The following is a 20,744-nucleotide window of genomic DNA, read 5'->3' on the forward strand; positions in this document are numbered from 1 at the left end:
AGAGAGATTGTGTCTGTTTAGGCTTACGATATCAGTCCTGGGAAGGTTGGGAGGTTAGGTTAGGTTCAAATATTGCCAACATTAGTATTGGTATTTGCAGGCACTTTATTTTTTTAGTTCAGAATCATGAGAGAGGCAGTTGTTAAAACATTCACTATATATATATATATATATATATATATATATATATATATATATATATATATATATATATATATATATATATATATATATATATATATAAAATTTATTAAGTAATCCTAGATTCTTGTTAAATCAAATTTCATCCCTCATTCACAGCAAAATGTTCGTTTGTTTTTTTTTTTTCACCTTTAAAGTTTGTTCCCATATGCAAATGAGCCATCTTCTTCCCTGCCTGTATTTTGTGCAAACTCTTCTTCTACTCTCATTGCCTGCTGTAATGTGCTGTATGCAAATCTTCTCACTCTTATTGCTGCAAGTTGCAAGTGTTCTCACTTTCCATTAGAGAGAGAGAGAGAGAGAGAGAGAGAGAGAGAGAGAGAGAGAGAGAGAGAGAGAGAGAGAGAGAGAGAGACTCCCAAAATCCGTTCTTATCTATTTAGACATTTCATTGCATCGTTTCTGCACGTCTTCCTACCTGCACGGCACTGCACGGCAGGGCCTCGAATGACGAAAACAGCAAAGCCGTGCAGATTCGCAGAGAAATGAATAAACCGTCTGGATAATTGCACGTCACAGTCGCTTTTAATTGCAACAGCTGCAGCGTCGTGCATTTTGGTATTTTCCATAAGTATCGCGCGATATCACGCATTCATTCAAAGCTCGCAGGTCAGATTGCGGCTTTAAAATACAATATATTTATTAATCTATATTTATATATATATATATATATATATATATATATATATATATATATAGATATATATATAGAGAGAGAGAGAGAGAGAGAGAGAGAGAGAGAGAGAGAGAGAGAGAGAGAGAGAGAGAGAGGATATATATAGCCGAGCCGAGCCGAGCCGAGCCGAGCATTGCAGGGCCGTGGCTAGACGTCCCGTGCCGTGCAGAGACAAGCCAAGCAGAGCCGTGCTGAGTTGAGCCTTGCAGGGCCGTGCCGAGCCGAGCCGAGCCAAGCCGAGGCAAGCCGAGCCGACATTGCATGGCCGTGCCCCTGAGTCGAGCATTGCATGGCCGTGCCGAGCTGAGCCGAGCCGAGCCGAGCCGAGCCGAGCCGAGCATTGCATGGCCGTGCCAAGCCGAGCCTTGCAGGGCTGTGCCGAGCCGAGCCGAGCCTTGCAGGGCCATGGCTAAACGTCCCGTCCCGTGCAAAGACAAACCAAGTAGAGCCGTGCTCTGCCGTGCCGAGCTGTGCCGTGCCTGGCCGTGCCATGCCATGCCAATCTCATGAGTCTTAACGTGCCAATGTCAACTGAGCCGTACCGTCCGTACCGTACCGTGCCGTGCCGTGCCGAGCCATGCCATGCCATGGATGTACACCTCATGCACGTGTATACACCCTTACTCGTCCTTCCCTTGTCATTTATCAGCGCGCGCGAGCGCGCCAGTTCCCCCCAAGGCAAGAAGACCTGGAAACAAAAACGCATCGCATTCTCCTGAAAAAAAACGAAAAAAAAAAAAAAAACTTAAGAAAAACATCCTCAGATACCAGCTTATCAATACTTCAGCCTGGAGGTGCTGCTTCTCTTTGCCAGAGAGGAGAAGCAACGGAAGCACACTGGAACATCAGCTTCATTAGGGCCGCCAGAGGGATTCTTCGCTCATTCATCGCGGGAATATTACTAGACGCGAGAAAGATTGCGGTTTTACGACGGAACGTGTTTTAATACGGGTCTCGGCGTGGATGTTAGTGGCGATGATCCGTGCTAGATACATGCAAAAGAGAGAGAGAGAGAGAGAGAGAGATTGATGAATAGATGAATGGCATGGGAAGGGATTAACATAAAAGAAAGAGAGAGAGAGCTTGATGACTAGATGAATGGCATGGGAAGGGATGTGTATGAGAGAGAGAGAGAGAGAGAGAGAGAGAGAGAGAGAGAGAGAGAGAGAGAGAGAGATTGATGAATAGATGAATGGCATGAGAAGAAACGAACATAAGAGAAAGAGAGAGATGAATGGCATTTGAAGGGATGAGAGAGAGAGAGAGATTGATGACTAGATGAATGGCATAGGAAGGGATGAACATAGAGAGAGAGAGAGAGAGAGAGATTGATGATTAGATGAGTAACATGAGAAAGGATGAGCATAAGAGAGAGAGAGAGAGAGAGAGAGAGAGAGAGAGAGAGAGACTGGCATTTCCTAGACATACCATGCCCCGTAGGAGGACATTGCCATCATTGCACCTCACGCGGTGCACTGTAGACATTACTTAAGGTTCTTTGCAGCGTCCCCCCGGCCCCTAGCTGCAACCCCTTTCACTCCATTTACTGTACCTCCGTTCATATACCCTTTCTTCCATCTTACTTTCCTCAACCCTCTCCTAACAATTGATTACACCTTTCAAACTTTTTTACTCTCAATTTTATATTCCAAATTTCAGTAAAAAAAAGTAAAATTAACAATTCATAAGATAGCCAGTAGTAGTATAAACCCTCATCTCTCAAAACCCTCCTCTTGAAAACTATCGAAATTCGTGTGGGTCCCAAATCTGGCCCTCCGATGCTTTATAATACACCTTCCCTTCGCCCACCTCCTCATCCTCCCTCCTCTTCTTCCCACGGGAGCCTGAAATGTAATTTCAAAGTTAAGCCTAGCGAAGCGCGTGTCTGAGGCCCCTATATCACCCCCCCCCCTCCGGTAGCACTTCACCAACCCCCTTTCCTCAAACCCCCGCCCCCGGTCCATCACAGCAAGGTACCGACCCTCCAAATCCCGTCCTCTTTGAGCGGACCTGGACCTCCAAAATCCTTCGTATTTGACATTTGTCTCTCCAGGTTCTCACTGCCTGTCCGACTGTCTGTCTGTCGGTCTATGTGGCCGTTGCGTCCTGGGAAGACATTTTAGGCTCCGTGCACCATTTATTATATCCCACGTCATTCAAAGTCTCTCTCTCTCTCTCTCTCTCTCCTGTTATTGGCAAGGTCAAGCCAGGCCACCAAGAGGTATCTTTGAAATTTACCGGTGCGTGGACGCTTTCTGGGGACTTGCTGGTGAATAAATGTATCTTAATCATACAGTGAATTTATTCTTTCCGTCATTTTCGTGAGCTGGATATATTTCTGTAAGACAGAATTTATTCTTGCTATCATTTTCACGGGCTGGTTATAAACTCTGTAAGTTAGAATTATAACTCTGTAAGACAGAGTTTATTCTTTCAGTGATTTTCATGAGCTGAATATGAATGTGTTTTCTCATACAGAATTTATTCTGTCAGTCTTTTTCATGAGCTAAATATGAATATATTTTCTCAATTTATTCTTTAAATCATTTTCATGACCTAAATATGAATATATTTTCTCATACAGAATTTAGTCTGTCAATCATTTTCATGAGCTGAATATGAATGTATTTTCTCATACAGAATTTATTCTATCAGTCATTTTCATGAGTTGAAAATGAATGTATTTTCTCTTACTGAATTTATTCTACCAATCATTTTCATGAGCTGAATATGAATCCATTTTCTCACACACAATTCATTCTTTCAGTCATTTTCATGAGCTGAATATAATCCTCTTTTGATTAGGTGGTTTTCAAATGAATCATGATAATACAGAAGTTATTGTTTTAATATTTTACACGAAGAATAAGTATATATGACTTTCGTCTTAATCCACATGACAGGGATCACGAAAATTTATTACCTGTGTAATGTCTGACTTTCATCATATTGAATTTATAATCAGCTGTATTTCTGTGACACGATTCTCTTATTTATTAGTGGGTTAAAGTCTAATGTTTTTCATTCACTGGAGACTTATAGAGAGAGAAAAAGATAATATTAAATTATGTATATTTTTTTGGCAACGTTGTATTGTGGTATTTTTTATTTCAGATTAATTATAATATATATATATATATATACATATATATATACATACTGAATATATATATATATATACATACTGAATATATATATATATATATATATATATATATATATATATATATATATATATATATATATATATAGTATTTAAATATGAATATATATATATATATATATATATATATATATATATATATATATAGTATTTAAATATGAATATATATATATATATATATATATATATATATATATAGTATTTAAATATAAATATATATATATATATATATATATATATATATATATATATATATATATATATATATATATATATATATATATATATAAATGTATATATATATATATATATATATATATATATATATATATATATATGTATGTCTTTTATTCTTTATAAAAACTATTCTTTTAACTAGCAGATAAACTGGGCTAATAATATTTTCCTTAGTTTTATTTCATTTTTATTATTATCTCTCGTATCCTTTTATTATCTCATTTTTGTTATTCTCTCTCCCTAACTTTTTATTATTTAATTTTTATTCTCTCGCAGTTCTGATAATCTGGGCTAATATTACTGTATTTACCTATGTATTATTTTTATTATGATTCTTTATAAATAACAGATCGCCTGGGCTAATATCATCTACCTTTTATGCTTTTTATTTCATTTGTGTTATTCTCTCTCTCCTTTGCAGGTCTTAAAAGCTGTGACAGGTTTGCCTTTTATTATTTCATTTGTGCTATTCTCTCTCCCTCGCGAAGCCGTGACAGGTTTACTTTTTATTATTTCATTTGTGTTATTCTCTCTCCCTCGCAGGTCTTCGAAACCGCGACAGGTTTACTTTTTATTATTTCATTCTCTCTCCCTTGCAGGTCTTCGAAGCCGTGACAGATTTACCTTTTATTATTTCATTTGTGTTATTCTCTCCCTCGCAGGTCTTCGAAGCCGTGACGGGTTTCATTTTCTTATTCCATTTGTGTTATTCTCTCTCCCTCGCAGGTCTTCGAAGCCATGATAAATTTACTTTTTATTATTTCATTTGTGTTATTCTCTCCCTCGCAGGTCTTCGAAGCCATGACAGGTTTACCTTTTATTTCATTTGTGTTATTCTCTCCCTTGCAGGTCTTCGAAGCCGTGACAGGTTTACCTTTTATTTCATTTGTGTTATTCTCTCCCTCGCAGGTCTTCGAAGCCATGACAGGTTTACCTTTTATTTCATTTGTGTTATTCTCTCCCTTGCAGGTCTTCGAAGCCATGACAGGTTTACCTTTTATTTCATTTGTGTTATTCTCTCTCCCTCGCAGGTCTTCAAAGCCACAACAGATTTACTTTTTATTATTTCATTTGTGTTATTCTCTTTCCCTTGCAGGTCTTCGAAGCCGTGACAGGCCGCAGCCAGGTAAACGTGTCTGCTCGATGGCCCAACTTCACTCTGGAAGGCTTGACCCCAGGGCTGGACTATGTGATCCAGGTCATGGCTCGGAATTCCCTCGGTGATTCTCCCTCGGTCAAGCTGGAAGCCTTCACTTACAAAATGGCCGAAAACAGAATGCGTAAGTTTCTTTGTGTCTGTAGTATGTGCTGTCTGTCTTATGTCTCACAGACTTTGCCAGGCTTGGAAGCCCTCACTTGGAAAATGGCTGAGAACAGAATGCGTAAGTGTCTTTGTGTCTGTGTGCGTGTGTTTGTTTATCATATACTTCACAGACTTTTCCAGACTTTGCCAGACTTGGAAGCCTTCACTTGCAAAATGGCTGAGAACAGAATGCTTAAGTGTCTATGTCTCTGTTTGTCGTGCATCTCACAAACTTTGCCAGACTTTTCCAGGGTTGACATAGTGGAAAAAGGGGGCTTTGGTAAAAGACAATTCTGTCTGTGTATGTGTCTGTGTGTTTGTTTGTCGCATTCCTCACAGACTTATCCAGACTTTGTCAGGGTTAGGTTGACATAGTAGAAAAAGAGGGCTTTGGTGGAAGACTCTCTCTCTCTCTCTCTCTCTCTCTCTCTCTCTCTCTCTCTCTCTCTCTCTCTCTCTCTCTCTCTCTCTCTTAACTTTCTTTGCCACCAAAGTCTCAGGGAATGTATATATATATAATGCGTGTGTATACTTATATATATATATGTAAAAAAATATATATATATATATAATATACACATATATATATAATGTATGTATATATATATATATATATATATATATATATATATATATATATATATATATATATATATATATATATATATATATATACATATATATATATAGACATACTGTACATGTATGTTTATATTTGTCGTCTAATATTATATATATATATATATACATACTGTACATGTGCGTTTATATTTGTCGACTAACTGCAGGGTATGCATATATACTTTAAAAGTCTTCCAAGCAACTAAACCTGATAATGAAAAAAAAGAAAACACACACAGAGAGATAGAGAGAGAGAGAGAGAGAGAGAGAGAGAGAGAGAGAGAGAGAGAGATGCACACAGACACACACACACACACACACACACACACACAGAGCGAGTCAGTTCAACCAGAAAACCATTCTAGTACGAATCTCGTTCACTCGCCTCCTCAATTCTAGGTTGTCATTTCACAAAGCCTTTTGCCATCTGACGAGGACACCAATTAGACGTTTCGGTAAAAAGGCATAAAAAAAAAAAAAAAAAAAGCAAGTTCTGGTTTGGAGACGGAACAGCTGGGAAACACACGCCACGTTTGAGGCCAATTAAAATTGCACGGAATGACGTTTTGCACGCGTCTATTATTAATATTATTTAATTGCCTCGCGACAGGTCAGTGACTGGACACACACACACATACACACACACACCTGCAAGGCCTAGCCTGGCTGCGTATAGAACGAGAGAGAGAGAGAGAGAGAGAGAGGAAGTAGGAACCAGAGAGAGATAGGAAAAGGAGGAATGAGAGAGAGAGAGAATGGAGGAATGAGAAAGAGAGAGAGAGAGAGAGAGAGAGAGAGAGAGAGAGAGAGAGAGAGAGAGAGAGAGAGAGAGAGAGAAGAGGAATGAGAGTGAGAAAGGAGGAATGAGAGAGGGAGAGAGAGAAAGGAGGAATGAGAGAAAGTGAGAAAGGAGGAATGAGAGAGAGAGAGAAAGGAGGAATGAGAGAGATAAAGGAGCAATGAGAGAGAGATAGAGAAGGGAGGAATGAGAGAGAGAGAGAGAGAGATGGCCAGTTTGTTTCAATAGATCTTAATCCTTGTAAAAGCCAATGTTTATCTTTGCATTATTAAAATATCGATTAATACCAGTAATTACAAAAGAATAGGCTTTGTAATGGTTCGTTGGCATGGTTGATATATATTCATGTCACTTCATTTTCAATTTTTACAGAAAGGTCAGGTGGTGGATATGACGATAATTTCATTATTAAGATATCACGTATTTATAATTATATATACTGTATGTATATATATATATATATATATATATATATATATATATATATATATATATATATATATATATATATATATATATATACACATACATTCCTTATTAGGGAACAATAACTAAAATATAATCTTCAGTTATTGTTTCCAATCCCGAGCGATGAGACCAACAACAAAACGTGAAGGATCGCATCCAGGATTCAAATATTATAATAATTTAATAAAAGCAATGGAACATAAAATTTAGCCCCAAGGCTACGCGCTGGAACCAACGATAAGGTCATTCAGCGCAGAAAGAGAAATTGGGAGTAAAAGGTTTGAAAGGTGCAACAGGAGGAAAACCTTTTTGCAGTTGCACTGTGAAACAATTGCACAATTGTCAGGAGAAGGTGGATAACAAGAAGGAAGAAAGAGATGGCGAATGTAGGCAGAGTCAAAAGAATGAAAGGGGCTGCAGCTAGGGGCCGAAGGGACGCCGCAAAGAACCTTGAACAATGATTGCATTGCACCGCGCGAGGTTCGCTGACGTCACTACCCCACAAAAGCCATTCAGACTAAAAGAAATAGATAACAGCTTATATGAAGGTCGTTATTTGAAGATTAATAAAGAGTTAGTGGATGAAATAGCGCAGACTTTTCATTATATTAATCCCCTGGCAAAACACCTGATCTTCTAAATCCTGCAACGAGGAAATTACGAATATGAAAATACTGCCGTAATTGAAAGGCTTATCAATAAATGATGCACATTCTGGTTAATATACCGATAATGGTAACATGACTTCGATGCTAAAATCAATGCACGTAAGTTATGAGTATTAAGGGGTATTATGAAAATAAATCCTCGGAAAAGAGCAAGCGATTCAGGCAGGATATATATACATTGCAAATGTTTTGGTGATATACCCACTCCAATTTACATGTTCCATGAATCAAATTTGTATGTATTATGTATGTAATATATATATACACATGTATATAATATATATATATATATATATATATATAATACATATATACAAATGTATGTATATGCATATGTATATGCATACATATGTATATACAATATCACGTATATAAAATATCACGTATCTATAATTTATATATATGTATATACATATACTCGTATATTATAGATACGTGATAATATTGTATATACATATGTATTTACATACATAGGTATATATGTTTTATATATATATTATATACATGTGTATATTTATATATTACATACTGACATAATACATACAGATTTGATTCATAGAACACGTAAATTGGAGTGGGTTCCATCACCAAACATTTGCAATGTATATATATACCCTTCCTGAGTCGCTTACTCTTTTCCGTGGATTTATTTTCATAATACCCTCAATATTCATAACTTACGTGCATTGATTTTAGCATCGAAGTCATGTTAACATTATCGGTATATGAACCAGAATATGCATCAATTATTGGTAAGCCTTTCAATTACGGAAGTATTTTGATATCCATAATTTCCTCGTTGCAGGATTTAGAAGATCAGGTGTTTTGCCAGGGGCTTAATATAATGAAAAGTCTACGCTATTTCATCCACTAACTCTTTATTAATCTTCAAATAACGACCTTCATATAAGCTGTTATCCATTTTTTTTTTAAATGTCCGTTGTGGGGTAGTGACGTCAGAGCACCTCACTCGGTGCAATGTAGTCGTTGTTCAAGGTTCTTTGCGGCGTCCCTTCGGCCCCTAGCTGCAACCCCTTTCATTCTTTTGATTCTGCCTACATTCATCATCTCTTTCTTCCTTTTTGTTATCCACCTTCTCCTGACATTGTTTCACAGTGCAACTGCAAAAGGTTATCCTCTTGTTACACCTTTCAAACCATTTACTCTCAATTTCGGTTTCAGCGCTGAATGACCTTGGGACTAAATTTTATGTTTTCACTCCCTATTTTTGTAATATTTTTAATCCTGGGTGCGTTCTTTCAACGTTTTGTTCGTCTCATCGCTCGGAATTGTACACTATAACTAAAGGTTTATATTTTAGTTATTGTTTAGCTATAGTTATCATAGATTCTTCATCCGTTCGAGTTATTAGTTTGTAGTAATCAGTTAATTGCTTCATAAATTCCTTGCCTAAAGCTGATCCACATTCAATCTGCTTTACCTTGAGAGAGAGAGAGAGAGAGATCGTTTTATATAAGGATGTTAGGAAAATGTACTTGTTTGTGTAAAAAATATAATGATCATTATTTATATATTGTTGGTTTGTAATATGCTATAGAATTTTATATATATATATATATATATATATATATATATATATATATATATATATATATATGTATATATATATATATATATATATATATATATATATATATATATTATATACATATATACATAACTTTTATTTATGACTGTGTAAAGGATTCATCTTAATCTGAACAGCGTAATCCGGTCGTTTAAATAACTCATTATCCGGCATAAGTGCAGTCTGCAATGAAATAAAATCATAATATAATTCCATTCTTATCTCTCTCTCTCTCTCTCTCTCTCTCTCTCTCTCTCTCTCTCTCTATCTATATATATATATATATATATATATATATATATATATATGTTTACATGTATATACATTTACATACATACATAAACACACACACACACACGCACAAATTTATAAAGCGTAATATTCCAGCAATTGCATTATTGTTTGCGAAACAAGGAATGTACATTAAATACGAAAATAGACAATGTCAGAAACTAGCGTCATAATTACCGACCTTGCTGGGTGATGAATGCGAAATATTGCATTCAGAGAATCATTTCTAGGCCACGAGCTTAAAAGAGGTTATGAATTAGCCTCAACTCGCCATATGCATTTTGAGGAAAGATATTATGCATTTCTTAAATATTCATACGTTTCGGTATAAATTAGAATGTGGGTGATGTGTCGGAAGACTTTGGGAAAAGCCGCCTAGATGCTGAATTATGTTTTGTCGAGAATGTGTACATATATATAATTTTGTGGGATGATTCTAGTTATTGAATTTAAAAATCCCATTATTTATGATATGGTAGGATGTGTCTTGTTTATCCGTGCTGTAATACAAGCGCGCGCGCGGACGCACTCACGCACAGAGCAGTCGGGAAATAGGATTCAGTATTTCTTGAAAGCAGAATGGCCCAAGCATACGACTTTAAAATTTTATTTTTGATGTATTAGGATACGTAATGTTCAAAAATGCTTTAATACACACATTCACAGAGCATTTAGAAAATACAAACTAGTATATCACGATGTTTATGAAAATTTTAAGACAACACATACACTACACACACACACACACACACACACACACACACACACATATATATATATATATATATATATATATATATATATATATATATATATGTGTGTGTGTGTGTGTGTGTGTATACATAACTTATGTATATATATAACATATATATGTACATATATATATCATGATATATATACATTATATATATATATATGTATATATATACATATAATGTATATATATATATACACACACATACACACACAAATCTCTATTTCAGGAAAGTTGAACGTCCAGGCATACGACTTTTTAATCTAATATTTTTTATATTATATACTCTATATATAAAATGCTTGTGTTCGCCGACCAGCTGCGGAGAAAACGATGCATTTTTGGGACATTCTCTTGGGGGAGAGGAAGGAACCCGAATTTTTATTATATGTTACCCCGGCTTCGGTTTTCAACAAGCAGGAATAAGCTGAGCATTTTATACGTACGGAAGCGGTCTGGCGGCGGCGGCGGCGAGCCCGGGCGGGCGAATTTATATTCGGCAAGTTTGTATATTATGCTTGTGACGTTTTCCGTCCTCAAATATCAAGGGACTTTTGGTGGAGAGAGAGAGAGAGAGAGAGAGAGAGAGAGAGAGAGAGAGAGAGAGAGAGAGAGAGAGAGAGAGAGGAAGAAATTGAGAGAGAGAGAGAGAGAGAGAGAGAGAGAGAGAGAGAGAGAGAGAGAGAGGGAGAGAAATGATTTTTCAGTATAGAGAGAGAGAGAGGAAGAAATTTTTTTTCAGTATGTCTTACATTGCGAAGCTCATAGCTCCATGTTTTTTTATATATATATATATATATATATATATATATATATATATATATATATATATATATCTATATATATATATATATATATATATATATATATATATGTATATATATACTGTATATTGTATATATAAAATATATATATATATATATATATATATATATATATACAGTATATTGTATATATATATTGTATATATATAAAAAAAAATATATATACACACACACAAAAATACACCCACATACATACACAGCAATTACACTGCACGATATATAATGTATGTATATTTGACCTCATGTCTGAGTTGTGTGTGTCAGTGAGAGAGAGAGAGATAGAGAGAGAGAGAGAGAATAATAATTATTATCCATCATCAGGGCTGACATTACCATCTCCCTGTAGGCCACTGAAAGTCAATATTGCTGACACAGCATTCGCATTATGGCGTAGCTGGCTGGGCACTTAGACCCCAGAAGGATGGCATGAGAGAGAGAGAGAGAGAGAGAGAGAGAGAGAGAGAGAGAGAGAGAAAGGAATTTAATTGCGTTCGTTATATTTGCATCTCTCTCTTTTTTATCTCTCTCTCTTTCTCTCTCTCTCTCTCTCTCATTTTCAAATATGTTTTTTATTTTATATTTATTTACGTCGTTATGCAAGCAGTATCCATTTTCAAATATGTAAATGGATATAAGGTAATATGATTACTTTAAGCTTCCAGGATGAGTTTGGTTATATCCTCTCATAGAGAATTCTTGCGCGCGCGCACACACACACACACACACACACACACACACACACACACACACACACACACACACACACACACATATATATAATAAAATATTTGTCAGACGCCATGTGTACCATAGTATCTTACAAGGAAATTTTCACATACAGAAAGATAAACTGTAATTTTTAATGTTTTTAGCAATTCCAAAACTTATTACAGCATTGGTACAAATTGTATTTTAAAGTACTAATCCCACAGCTTTTTAATGTATTCTATTTTTTTCCTCTTAACTCCTCAAAATTCATTAACAGTCGAGGTATAGGGCTCAGATTATACCTTTATATTCTGTTCTCAATAGTAATCATTCACCTTCAGTTTCGAATTGCTGTAGATTCGAGTTGGTTGAAAATGTCTCCTCGTCATTGTAAAATAATTTTACACAACGGTACAGTTATTTATGTTGCAGCACTTTCAATTATCAAATGTTTACGTTGCCTAGGCAAGGATGTATAATGCGTGCAGTGGTGTGGGAGTGTGCTGTGTTTGTTTTGATCTGTACTAGAAAATTTGGTACATGGAGTGTAACTTCAATCCCTCTTGCAGCTTGCTTGGTTTAGCTAGGCTAGGCTAGGCTAGGCCAAATCAGACCCAAACAGACTAGATTAGACTAGGCCAGACCAGAATAAATTAGACTATGCTAGGCTAGGCTAGACCAGAACAGACTAGATTTGACTAGGCAAGGCTAGACCAGACCAGGCCAGAACAGACTAGCTTAGGCTAGGCTAGGCTACACTAGACGAGACTAGAGTATGCTAGGCTATGCTTGGCTAGACCAGACCAGACCAGGTTACTAGGCTAGGTTTGGCTACACTACACTACACTACACTAGGCTAGGCTAGGATAGGCTTCCCTGTGTAACCAACACTTAATCTTGCAAGCGAGGTAAAATGTAACTTTAGTGTACAGAAATGGAGCCCAAGAAGCAAGAATCTTTTTGACTTTAGGACGCAGAATGACACTGCCCCTAGGTGAGGTAAGGTTGGCTTAATTCAATATGTATTGAAGAAGGGCAGCTCGGTAGGTATGTATATGTGTATATATGTATATTACACACACACACGCATTTTAAACATAGCCTACATGTACCCTTCGTGTCGATTCACGAAACAGTATTGTTAACAGTTTTCTTTCTGTTGCAAGGCTAGTTACAGTTATTGTGTTTGCACACCTTTTTACCTGTCAGTATACTCAATTGGGTACCCAGTTTTGACAAGTGTAATTACAGTCCTGTGTTGCTGTGTACTTGGACTGTGTGTTGTGTATCATGTTGGGCTGACCTTTTGTTGAATGTATGAAGACATTGCAATTGATTTTAAATTATCTCTCTCTCTCTCTCTCTCTCTCTCTCTCTCTCTCTCTCTCTCAGTGAAATGTAGGGGGCAAGATACAAATATTCTATTTCACTTATAAATATAACTTGTTACAGAAAATTATCAAATATTATAAACGAGTTATTTTTCCAATTACAGTGTCCCTGTCATCATATCATTTTTAATAATCATCATAATTTCATTATCATTCGGATTATGATTGATATTAGTAATATTTAGGCAGATACGAGCATGTATGTAAAATTGTTAGGATAAATGAACGCTTTTCTATGTATGCAAGCATACAAACACACACATATATACAGTTACATACGTACATATATATATATATATATATATATATATATATATATATATATATATATATATATGTACATATATATATATATATATATATATATATATATATATATATATATATACATATATATATTTATAGAAATAACACACAATCACGTGTGGAACAGAAATAAATTTCTGACTCGCATCAGGATCGAACCCAGGTCTTTCGATTGAAAGACCTGAGTCGGGAAGTTGGGAAAAACACGCTGGTATGCAAAGCAGTTAGCCTGCCCAGGTAAAGCCATAGGTGCAGTGGTACTCAGGTTCCAACTTCTTTTATGACTTGTGTGGTTTGGTTGGCAGCGGTCTTGTCTTCCACTTAAAAGACCTGGGTTCGATCCTGATGTGAGTCAAATTTATATATATATTATATAAATGAATATTTTTATATATATATATATATATATATATATATATATATATATATATATATATATATATATATATATATATACATACTATACAGTATATCTTAAGATGCATTACATAGCATTACGCATTTCATCAAGCCATTCCCGCAGAAAACGTCCCAATTCCACGTCATTGAAATTGTAATTCTGTAATACTTTTTTTTTATCATTTACGTTCCAAATTACCGGTTAATATACTTCGTAATTACGGCGCTTGTTTCCGGAAATTACAAGTTATAACGGTGTTTTACTGCTCGTAATGGTGCCCTAGAGAAAATGACACGAGTCTTTGGCCCCGTTTTCTCAATTATATCGAGAAATTACGGTTTTTGTGCGCGGAGGAGACAGGGCTCTGCTTTGCATTATACAAGTAGAGAGAGAGAGAGAGAGAGAGAGAGAGAGAGAGAGAGAGAGAGAGAGAGACAGAGACACTGAGTTAAATTCTTGGTGATAGGAAACGACAGAGACACGGCGTTCGTTCGTTCTTTGTGTTTAGATTCGTTAACGTATGTACGTTATGTATGTATGTATGTATATATGTATATGTATATATATGTATTATGAATACCATACATTTGTCAGTATACACGTGACTGAAAATGAATCAAAAGAATAAATATACATTATATATATATATATATATATATATATATATATATATATATATATATATATATATATATATATATATATAATATATATGTCTTCATACATATATGTGTATAATTATGAAGGAATGAACGTGAAAATGTATATGTATACAATTACACTTTTGTCTTATTCCTTCACGTGTATATCATACGTAATTGAACAGGCATAAAATTGTACAGTATATATATATATATATATATATATATATATATATATATATATATATATATATATATATTTATTTATATATACTGTATATATATATATATATATATATATATATATATATATATATATATATATATACATACCTTGCTGGGCAATTTTATAATCAGTTAAATTAATTTGAAGGCAGTAGGAGAGAGAGAGAGAGAAAGAGAGAGAGAGAGAATGCTGTGTTTAAGGATAAAATAAGTAATACACTAAAACACACACAAGTACACAAAGGATAGATAGAATACACAAACACACACACACACACACAAAGAGCGGACGGACAATAACTTCTATGGAAGAAAAATAGAGAGCAGAGAGAGAGAGAGAGAGAGAGAGAGAGAGAGAGAGAGAGAGAGAGAGAACACAATAAGTGGCCACTGGGTTCGTCCAGGGGGCTTTGGGACGAGCCATTGAAAGGAGAGAGAAACTGCTACTCTTGGAAAGAACGAAAATTTTCAATCTTCATTATACTCTCTCTCTCTCTCTCTCTCTCTCTCTCTCTCTCTCTCTCTCTCTTAATCTCTCTCTCATATTTAATGGCAGTCATATCGAGTTGCACAAACAACTTTAATTATACTATTTGGCATATAATTCTCTGAAGAGATTTTTGTCTGCGAATTGCAATTAATTTCAGAATGCAAAATAAACAAGAGATTTAATGAGTTTTAACTTGACCTGATCAAAGGAAACTGTTATATCCATCACAGATTATAATATTTTTTTTTATTCCATTTATAAGGACAAGTCAGTTTTATAATTTTCAGGATTTTCTTCCGAATGGAATAAAAACGATTCTGACTGGAATAAAAAAAAAATCGACCTTAATAAAATAAAAATCCGACTGGAAAAAATCCGACTGGAATAAAAATAAAACCCAACTGGAATAAAAAAAAATTTGACTGGAATAAAAAAAATCCGACTGGAATAAAAAGAATCCGGCTGGAATAAAACAAATTACGAATGGAATTTGAAAAAATCCGACTGGAATAAAAAAATCCTGCTGGAATAAAAAAAAATCCTACTGGAATAAAAAATCTGACTGGAATAAAAAAAATCAGACTGGAATACAAAGATCGGACTGCAATAAAAAAATCCGTTTGGAATGAAAAAAATCCGACTGGAATAAAAAAAAATACTGGAATAAACAAATCCGAAAGGAATAAAACATTCCGACTGGAATAAAAAAATCCGACCGGAATAAAAATAAATTCCGGCTGGAATAAAAAAAAAATCCGACTGGAATAAAAAAAAGCCGACTGGAATAAAAAAAAAAAGCCGAATAGAATAAAAAAAAAAAAGCCGACTGGGATAAAAAAAATTCCGACCGGAATAAACAAAATCCGTCTGGAACAAAAAGAATCCGACTGGAATTTAAAAAATTCGACTGGAATAAAAAAAGTCTGGAATTGGTTTATCGTTTGGACGATAAATACAATTTTCGAATCTGCGACTGACCTGGAGAGAGAGAGAGAGAGAGAGAGAGAGAGAGAGAGAGAATCACGAAAAGAATTCAATACGTCGACACATCTTTTCAGATCGTAATTCCAATCATCTTTTCATTACGGTAATGAAAGGTATTAGACGCGACTCGAATAATACAATATTACCCTGTTTTGTTTTATTTTTTTTTTTTTCTTTAACGTCCCAATATCATGTATCCTATTTCACGTTTCAAAGTTAAAGGGCGAGAGGATTTAATTCCTCACATCAAAAGGCTATTGAAAGCGGTGATTGGTGCATTGACGCAACATTCTCTCGAATTGATGGTGTGAATTGATGAGCTTATATATTAAGATCGCGGGAGCGGTTTTTTTTATTTTTATTTTACAGAACTGGCAAGTAGGTTCGGAGGTTTAGGCGGAAAGTATTAAGCGCTTAGGAACAAAGAGATATGAATATATGTATAGATACATCTACACATACTGCAACATTATATATATATATATATATATATATATATATATATATATATATATATATATATATATATATATATATATATATATATATATATATATATATATATATATATATATATATATATATATATATATATATATATTGTATGTGTACATTTTTGTGCATCTATACACAGACTCATATGTCTTTGTTCCTGTTGTTTAACACTTTCCGCCTAAACCTTTAAAGCTACTGGTCAGTTCTGTAAAAAAAAAAAAAAAAAAAAAGCTCTCGCGATCTTGATGCATAAGCTCATCAATTCACACCAACATCAGTTCCAGGAAATGTTGCGTCAATGCACAAATCACCGCTTTCAATAGCCTTTTGATGTGAAGAATTAAATCCTCTCGCCCTTTAACTTTGAAACGTGAAATAGGATACATGATATTGGGAGGTTAAAAAAAAAAAAACATGGTAATATTGTATTCGAGTCGCGTCTAATATCTTTAATTACCGTAATGAAAAGATGAATGGAATTACGATCTGAAAAGATGTGTTGACGTATTGAATTGTATTTCGTGATCTCTCTCTCTCTCTCTCTCTCTCTCTCTCTCTCTCTCTCTCTCTCTCTCCAGGTCAATCGCAGAATCGAAAATTGTATTTTTCGTCCAAACGCTAAAACCAATTTCAGATATTTTTTTCTTATTTCAGTAGGATTTTTTTTATTCCAGTTGGATTTTTTTTATTCCAGCGGATTTTTTTTATTCCAGGAATATTTTTTTTTTTTTTTCCTTCGGATTTGTTTTATTCCAGTCGGATTTTTTTTTATTCCAGTCGGATTTTTAAAAATTCCAGTAGAATTTTTTTATTCCAGTCGAATATTTTTTTTATTCCAGTCGGATTATTTTATTCCAGTCGAATTTTTTTATTCAGTCTGATTTTGTTTATTTGACGGATTTTTTTATTCTAGTCGGAATTTTTTTACTCGTATTTTTTTTATTCCAGTCGGATTTTTTTTTTTTATTCCCAGTCGGATTTTTTTTTATTCCAGTCGGATTTTTTATGTCCCAGTCGGATTTTATTTGTATTTCCGTTGGAAAAAATCCGGAAAATTATATATAAAACCGAGTCGTCCTTGTAAAAGGAATAAAAAATTTATAATCTGTGATGGATATGACAGTTTCCTATGATCAGGTCGAGTTAAAACTCATTAAATCTTTTTTTATTTTTCATTTTGAAATTAATTGCGATCCGTAGATAAAAATCTCTTCAGAGAATTATATTCCAAATGTTATAATTAAAGTTGTTTGTGCAATTCGATATATACATACGTTACAGACATACACTATATATATATATATATATATATATATATATATATATATATATATATATATATATATATATTATATATATATTATATATATATATATATTTTATATATATATATTATATATATATTATGTATGTATATATATAATATATATATATATATATGTACATGTTAGTGTGTGTGTGTGTGTGTGTGTATACGTATGTATACATACAACAGAGACATAAAATCCCCGCTTCAGATATGATGTATTCGAAGATAAACGAGGAATAGGGTGAATGATTTTCTGTTCGGGTGTGTAAATATTCTGAGGAAATGAAACGAGAGAGAGAGAGAGAAAGTTACACATTTGAAAAGGATATCAATTTAAATCGTTGAAAGTTAGAGGGAGATGAAGTTGAATTTTTTGAATAGGTATCGATTTAAAAAGAGAGAGAGAGAGATTTTTAAGATCGAGTGATATTTTATGTCTGATTGAGAGAGAGAGAGAGAGAGAGAGAGAGAGAGAGAGAGAGAGAGAGAGAGAGAGATTACATATTTTGAATTATATTTTGGTTAATTTTTATGGATTTAAAACAAGTGAGAGAGAGAGAGAGAGGGAGAGAGAGAGATAGGTACATACAAGTATTTTGAATATATATCGATTAAAAAAGTTAAATTTTTATTTAATAGACATCGATTTAAAACAAGTGAGAGAGAGAGGGAGAGAGAGAGATAGTACATATTTTGAATATATATCGATTAAAAAAGTTAAATTTTTATTTAATAGACATCGATTTAAAACAAGTATGTGAGAGAGAGAGAGAGAGAGAGAGAGAGAGAGAGAGAGAGAGAGAGAGAGAGAGAGAGAGAGAGAATTACATATTTTGAATAGATATCAGTTAAAAAAATTCAGAGAGAGAGAGTTAAATTTTTATTTAATAGACATCGATTTAAAACAAGAGAGAGAGAGAGAGAGAGAGAGAGAGAGAGAGAGAGAGAGAGAGAGAGAGAGGACACCACCACCACCACCACCACCGCATCGCGTGCGGAAAGAAGATTGTGATACATCCCATCTTAATAACTTCATTTTTCGGGGAAAGCGAGAACGCTATTTGAGATATATGGGAGAGGGGTCTCGGTGCAATTACCCCTTTGAATAACGGCAGATGGCATAAAAAGAGAGATTTTCTTATCCCCTTATGATGTGAATATTACGGAAAAGGAGGGAGAGGGAGAGGGAGAATGTACTCCTTTACTCCCTTTCATCTGGAGCGGTTTTTTTTATACATTGTGTTTCTTCCTTATTCAAATGTTTTAGTGGTTCATGGGGCTGGGATATCAGTGGTTTTAAAGGTGCCTCCTTCTGTGAGACATTTCTCAGGCCATCTGGGGAATTTTCACGTGTGCCAGATATTGAGGCATCTCGTGTGAACGGTTTATTAGAGAGAGAGAGAGAGAGAGAGAGAGAGAGAGAGAGAGAGAGAGAGAGAGAGAGAGAGAGAGAGATAGATTTCACAAGTAGATTCGTGGGAAGAGGAGACACAGATAGGTATCACTGGAATGAGAGAGAGAGAGAGAGAGAGAGAATTCCACAAGTACATTCGTGGGAAGAACTCAAATAGGTATCACTGGAGAATGATTGAGAGAGAGAGAGAGAGAGTAAATTTCACAAGTAAATTCGTGGGAAGAACACAGATAGGTATCACTGTTATGAATGAGAGAGAGAGAGAGAGAGAGAGAGAGAGAGAGAGAGAGAGAAAGAGAGAGAGAGAGAGAGAGAATTCCACAAGTAGAGATTAAATACAAATAGAGAGAGAGAGAGAGAGAGAGAGAGAGAGAGAGAGAGAGAGAGAGAGAGAGAGAGAGAGAGAGAGAGAGAGATGTTAGCACGAGATATGAAAAAATGAATGAATTTCACATTTTCTTTTCATTTTCCTCTCTGACTTCCCTCCACAATTGCAACCCACAGCAGCTGACTAAAATCCAGTTACATAAATCACAGCTTTGGGCAACGGAGGCACCTTCACTCCTCGTCCCTGTGGGGAGAGAGAGAGAGAGATATTAAATAGTCATTAGGGACTGATGAGAGAAAATAAGAAACAAACCCTTAAAACAAATGTGATACACGAGGGTAACTATCAGTAAGGGATTATTAAACAAAATACAGTCTCTAAGAGAGAGAGAGAGAGAGAGAGAGAGAGAGAGAGAGAGAGAGAGAGAGAGAGAGATGAAATAATCATTACAGAATGAGTG

General features: G+C 34.8%; 1 protein-coding gene across 1 annotated transcript in view; it reads left to right on the plus strand.

The window, feature by feature from the left end:
* Positions 1-20,744, plus strand: part of LOC136831164 (nephrin-like) — a 337,951-nt gene that overhangs the window by 294,144 nt on the left and 23,063 nt on the right. The window contains exon 13 of the mRNA XM_067091120.1: positions 5,374-5,557. Coding sequence (XP_066947221.1) covers positions 5,374-5,557 — 184 coding nt within the window. The remainder of the gene's footprint in view (positions 1-5,373; positions 5,558-20,744) is intronic.

The sequence above is a fragment of the Macrobrachium rosenbergii genome, chromosome 48, assembly GCF_040412425.1.
Source record: "Macrobrachium rosenbergii isolate ZJJX-2024 chromosome 48, ASM4041242v1, whole genome shotgun sequence".
Classification (NCBI taxonomy): Eukaryota; Metazoa; Arthropoda; class Malacostraca; order Decapoda; family Palaemonidae; genus Macrobrachium; species Macrobrachium rosenbergii.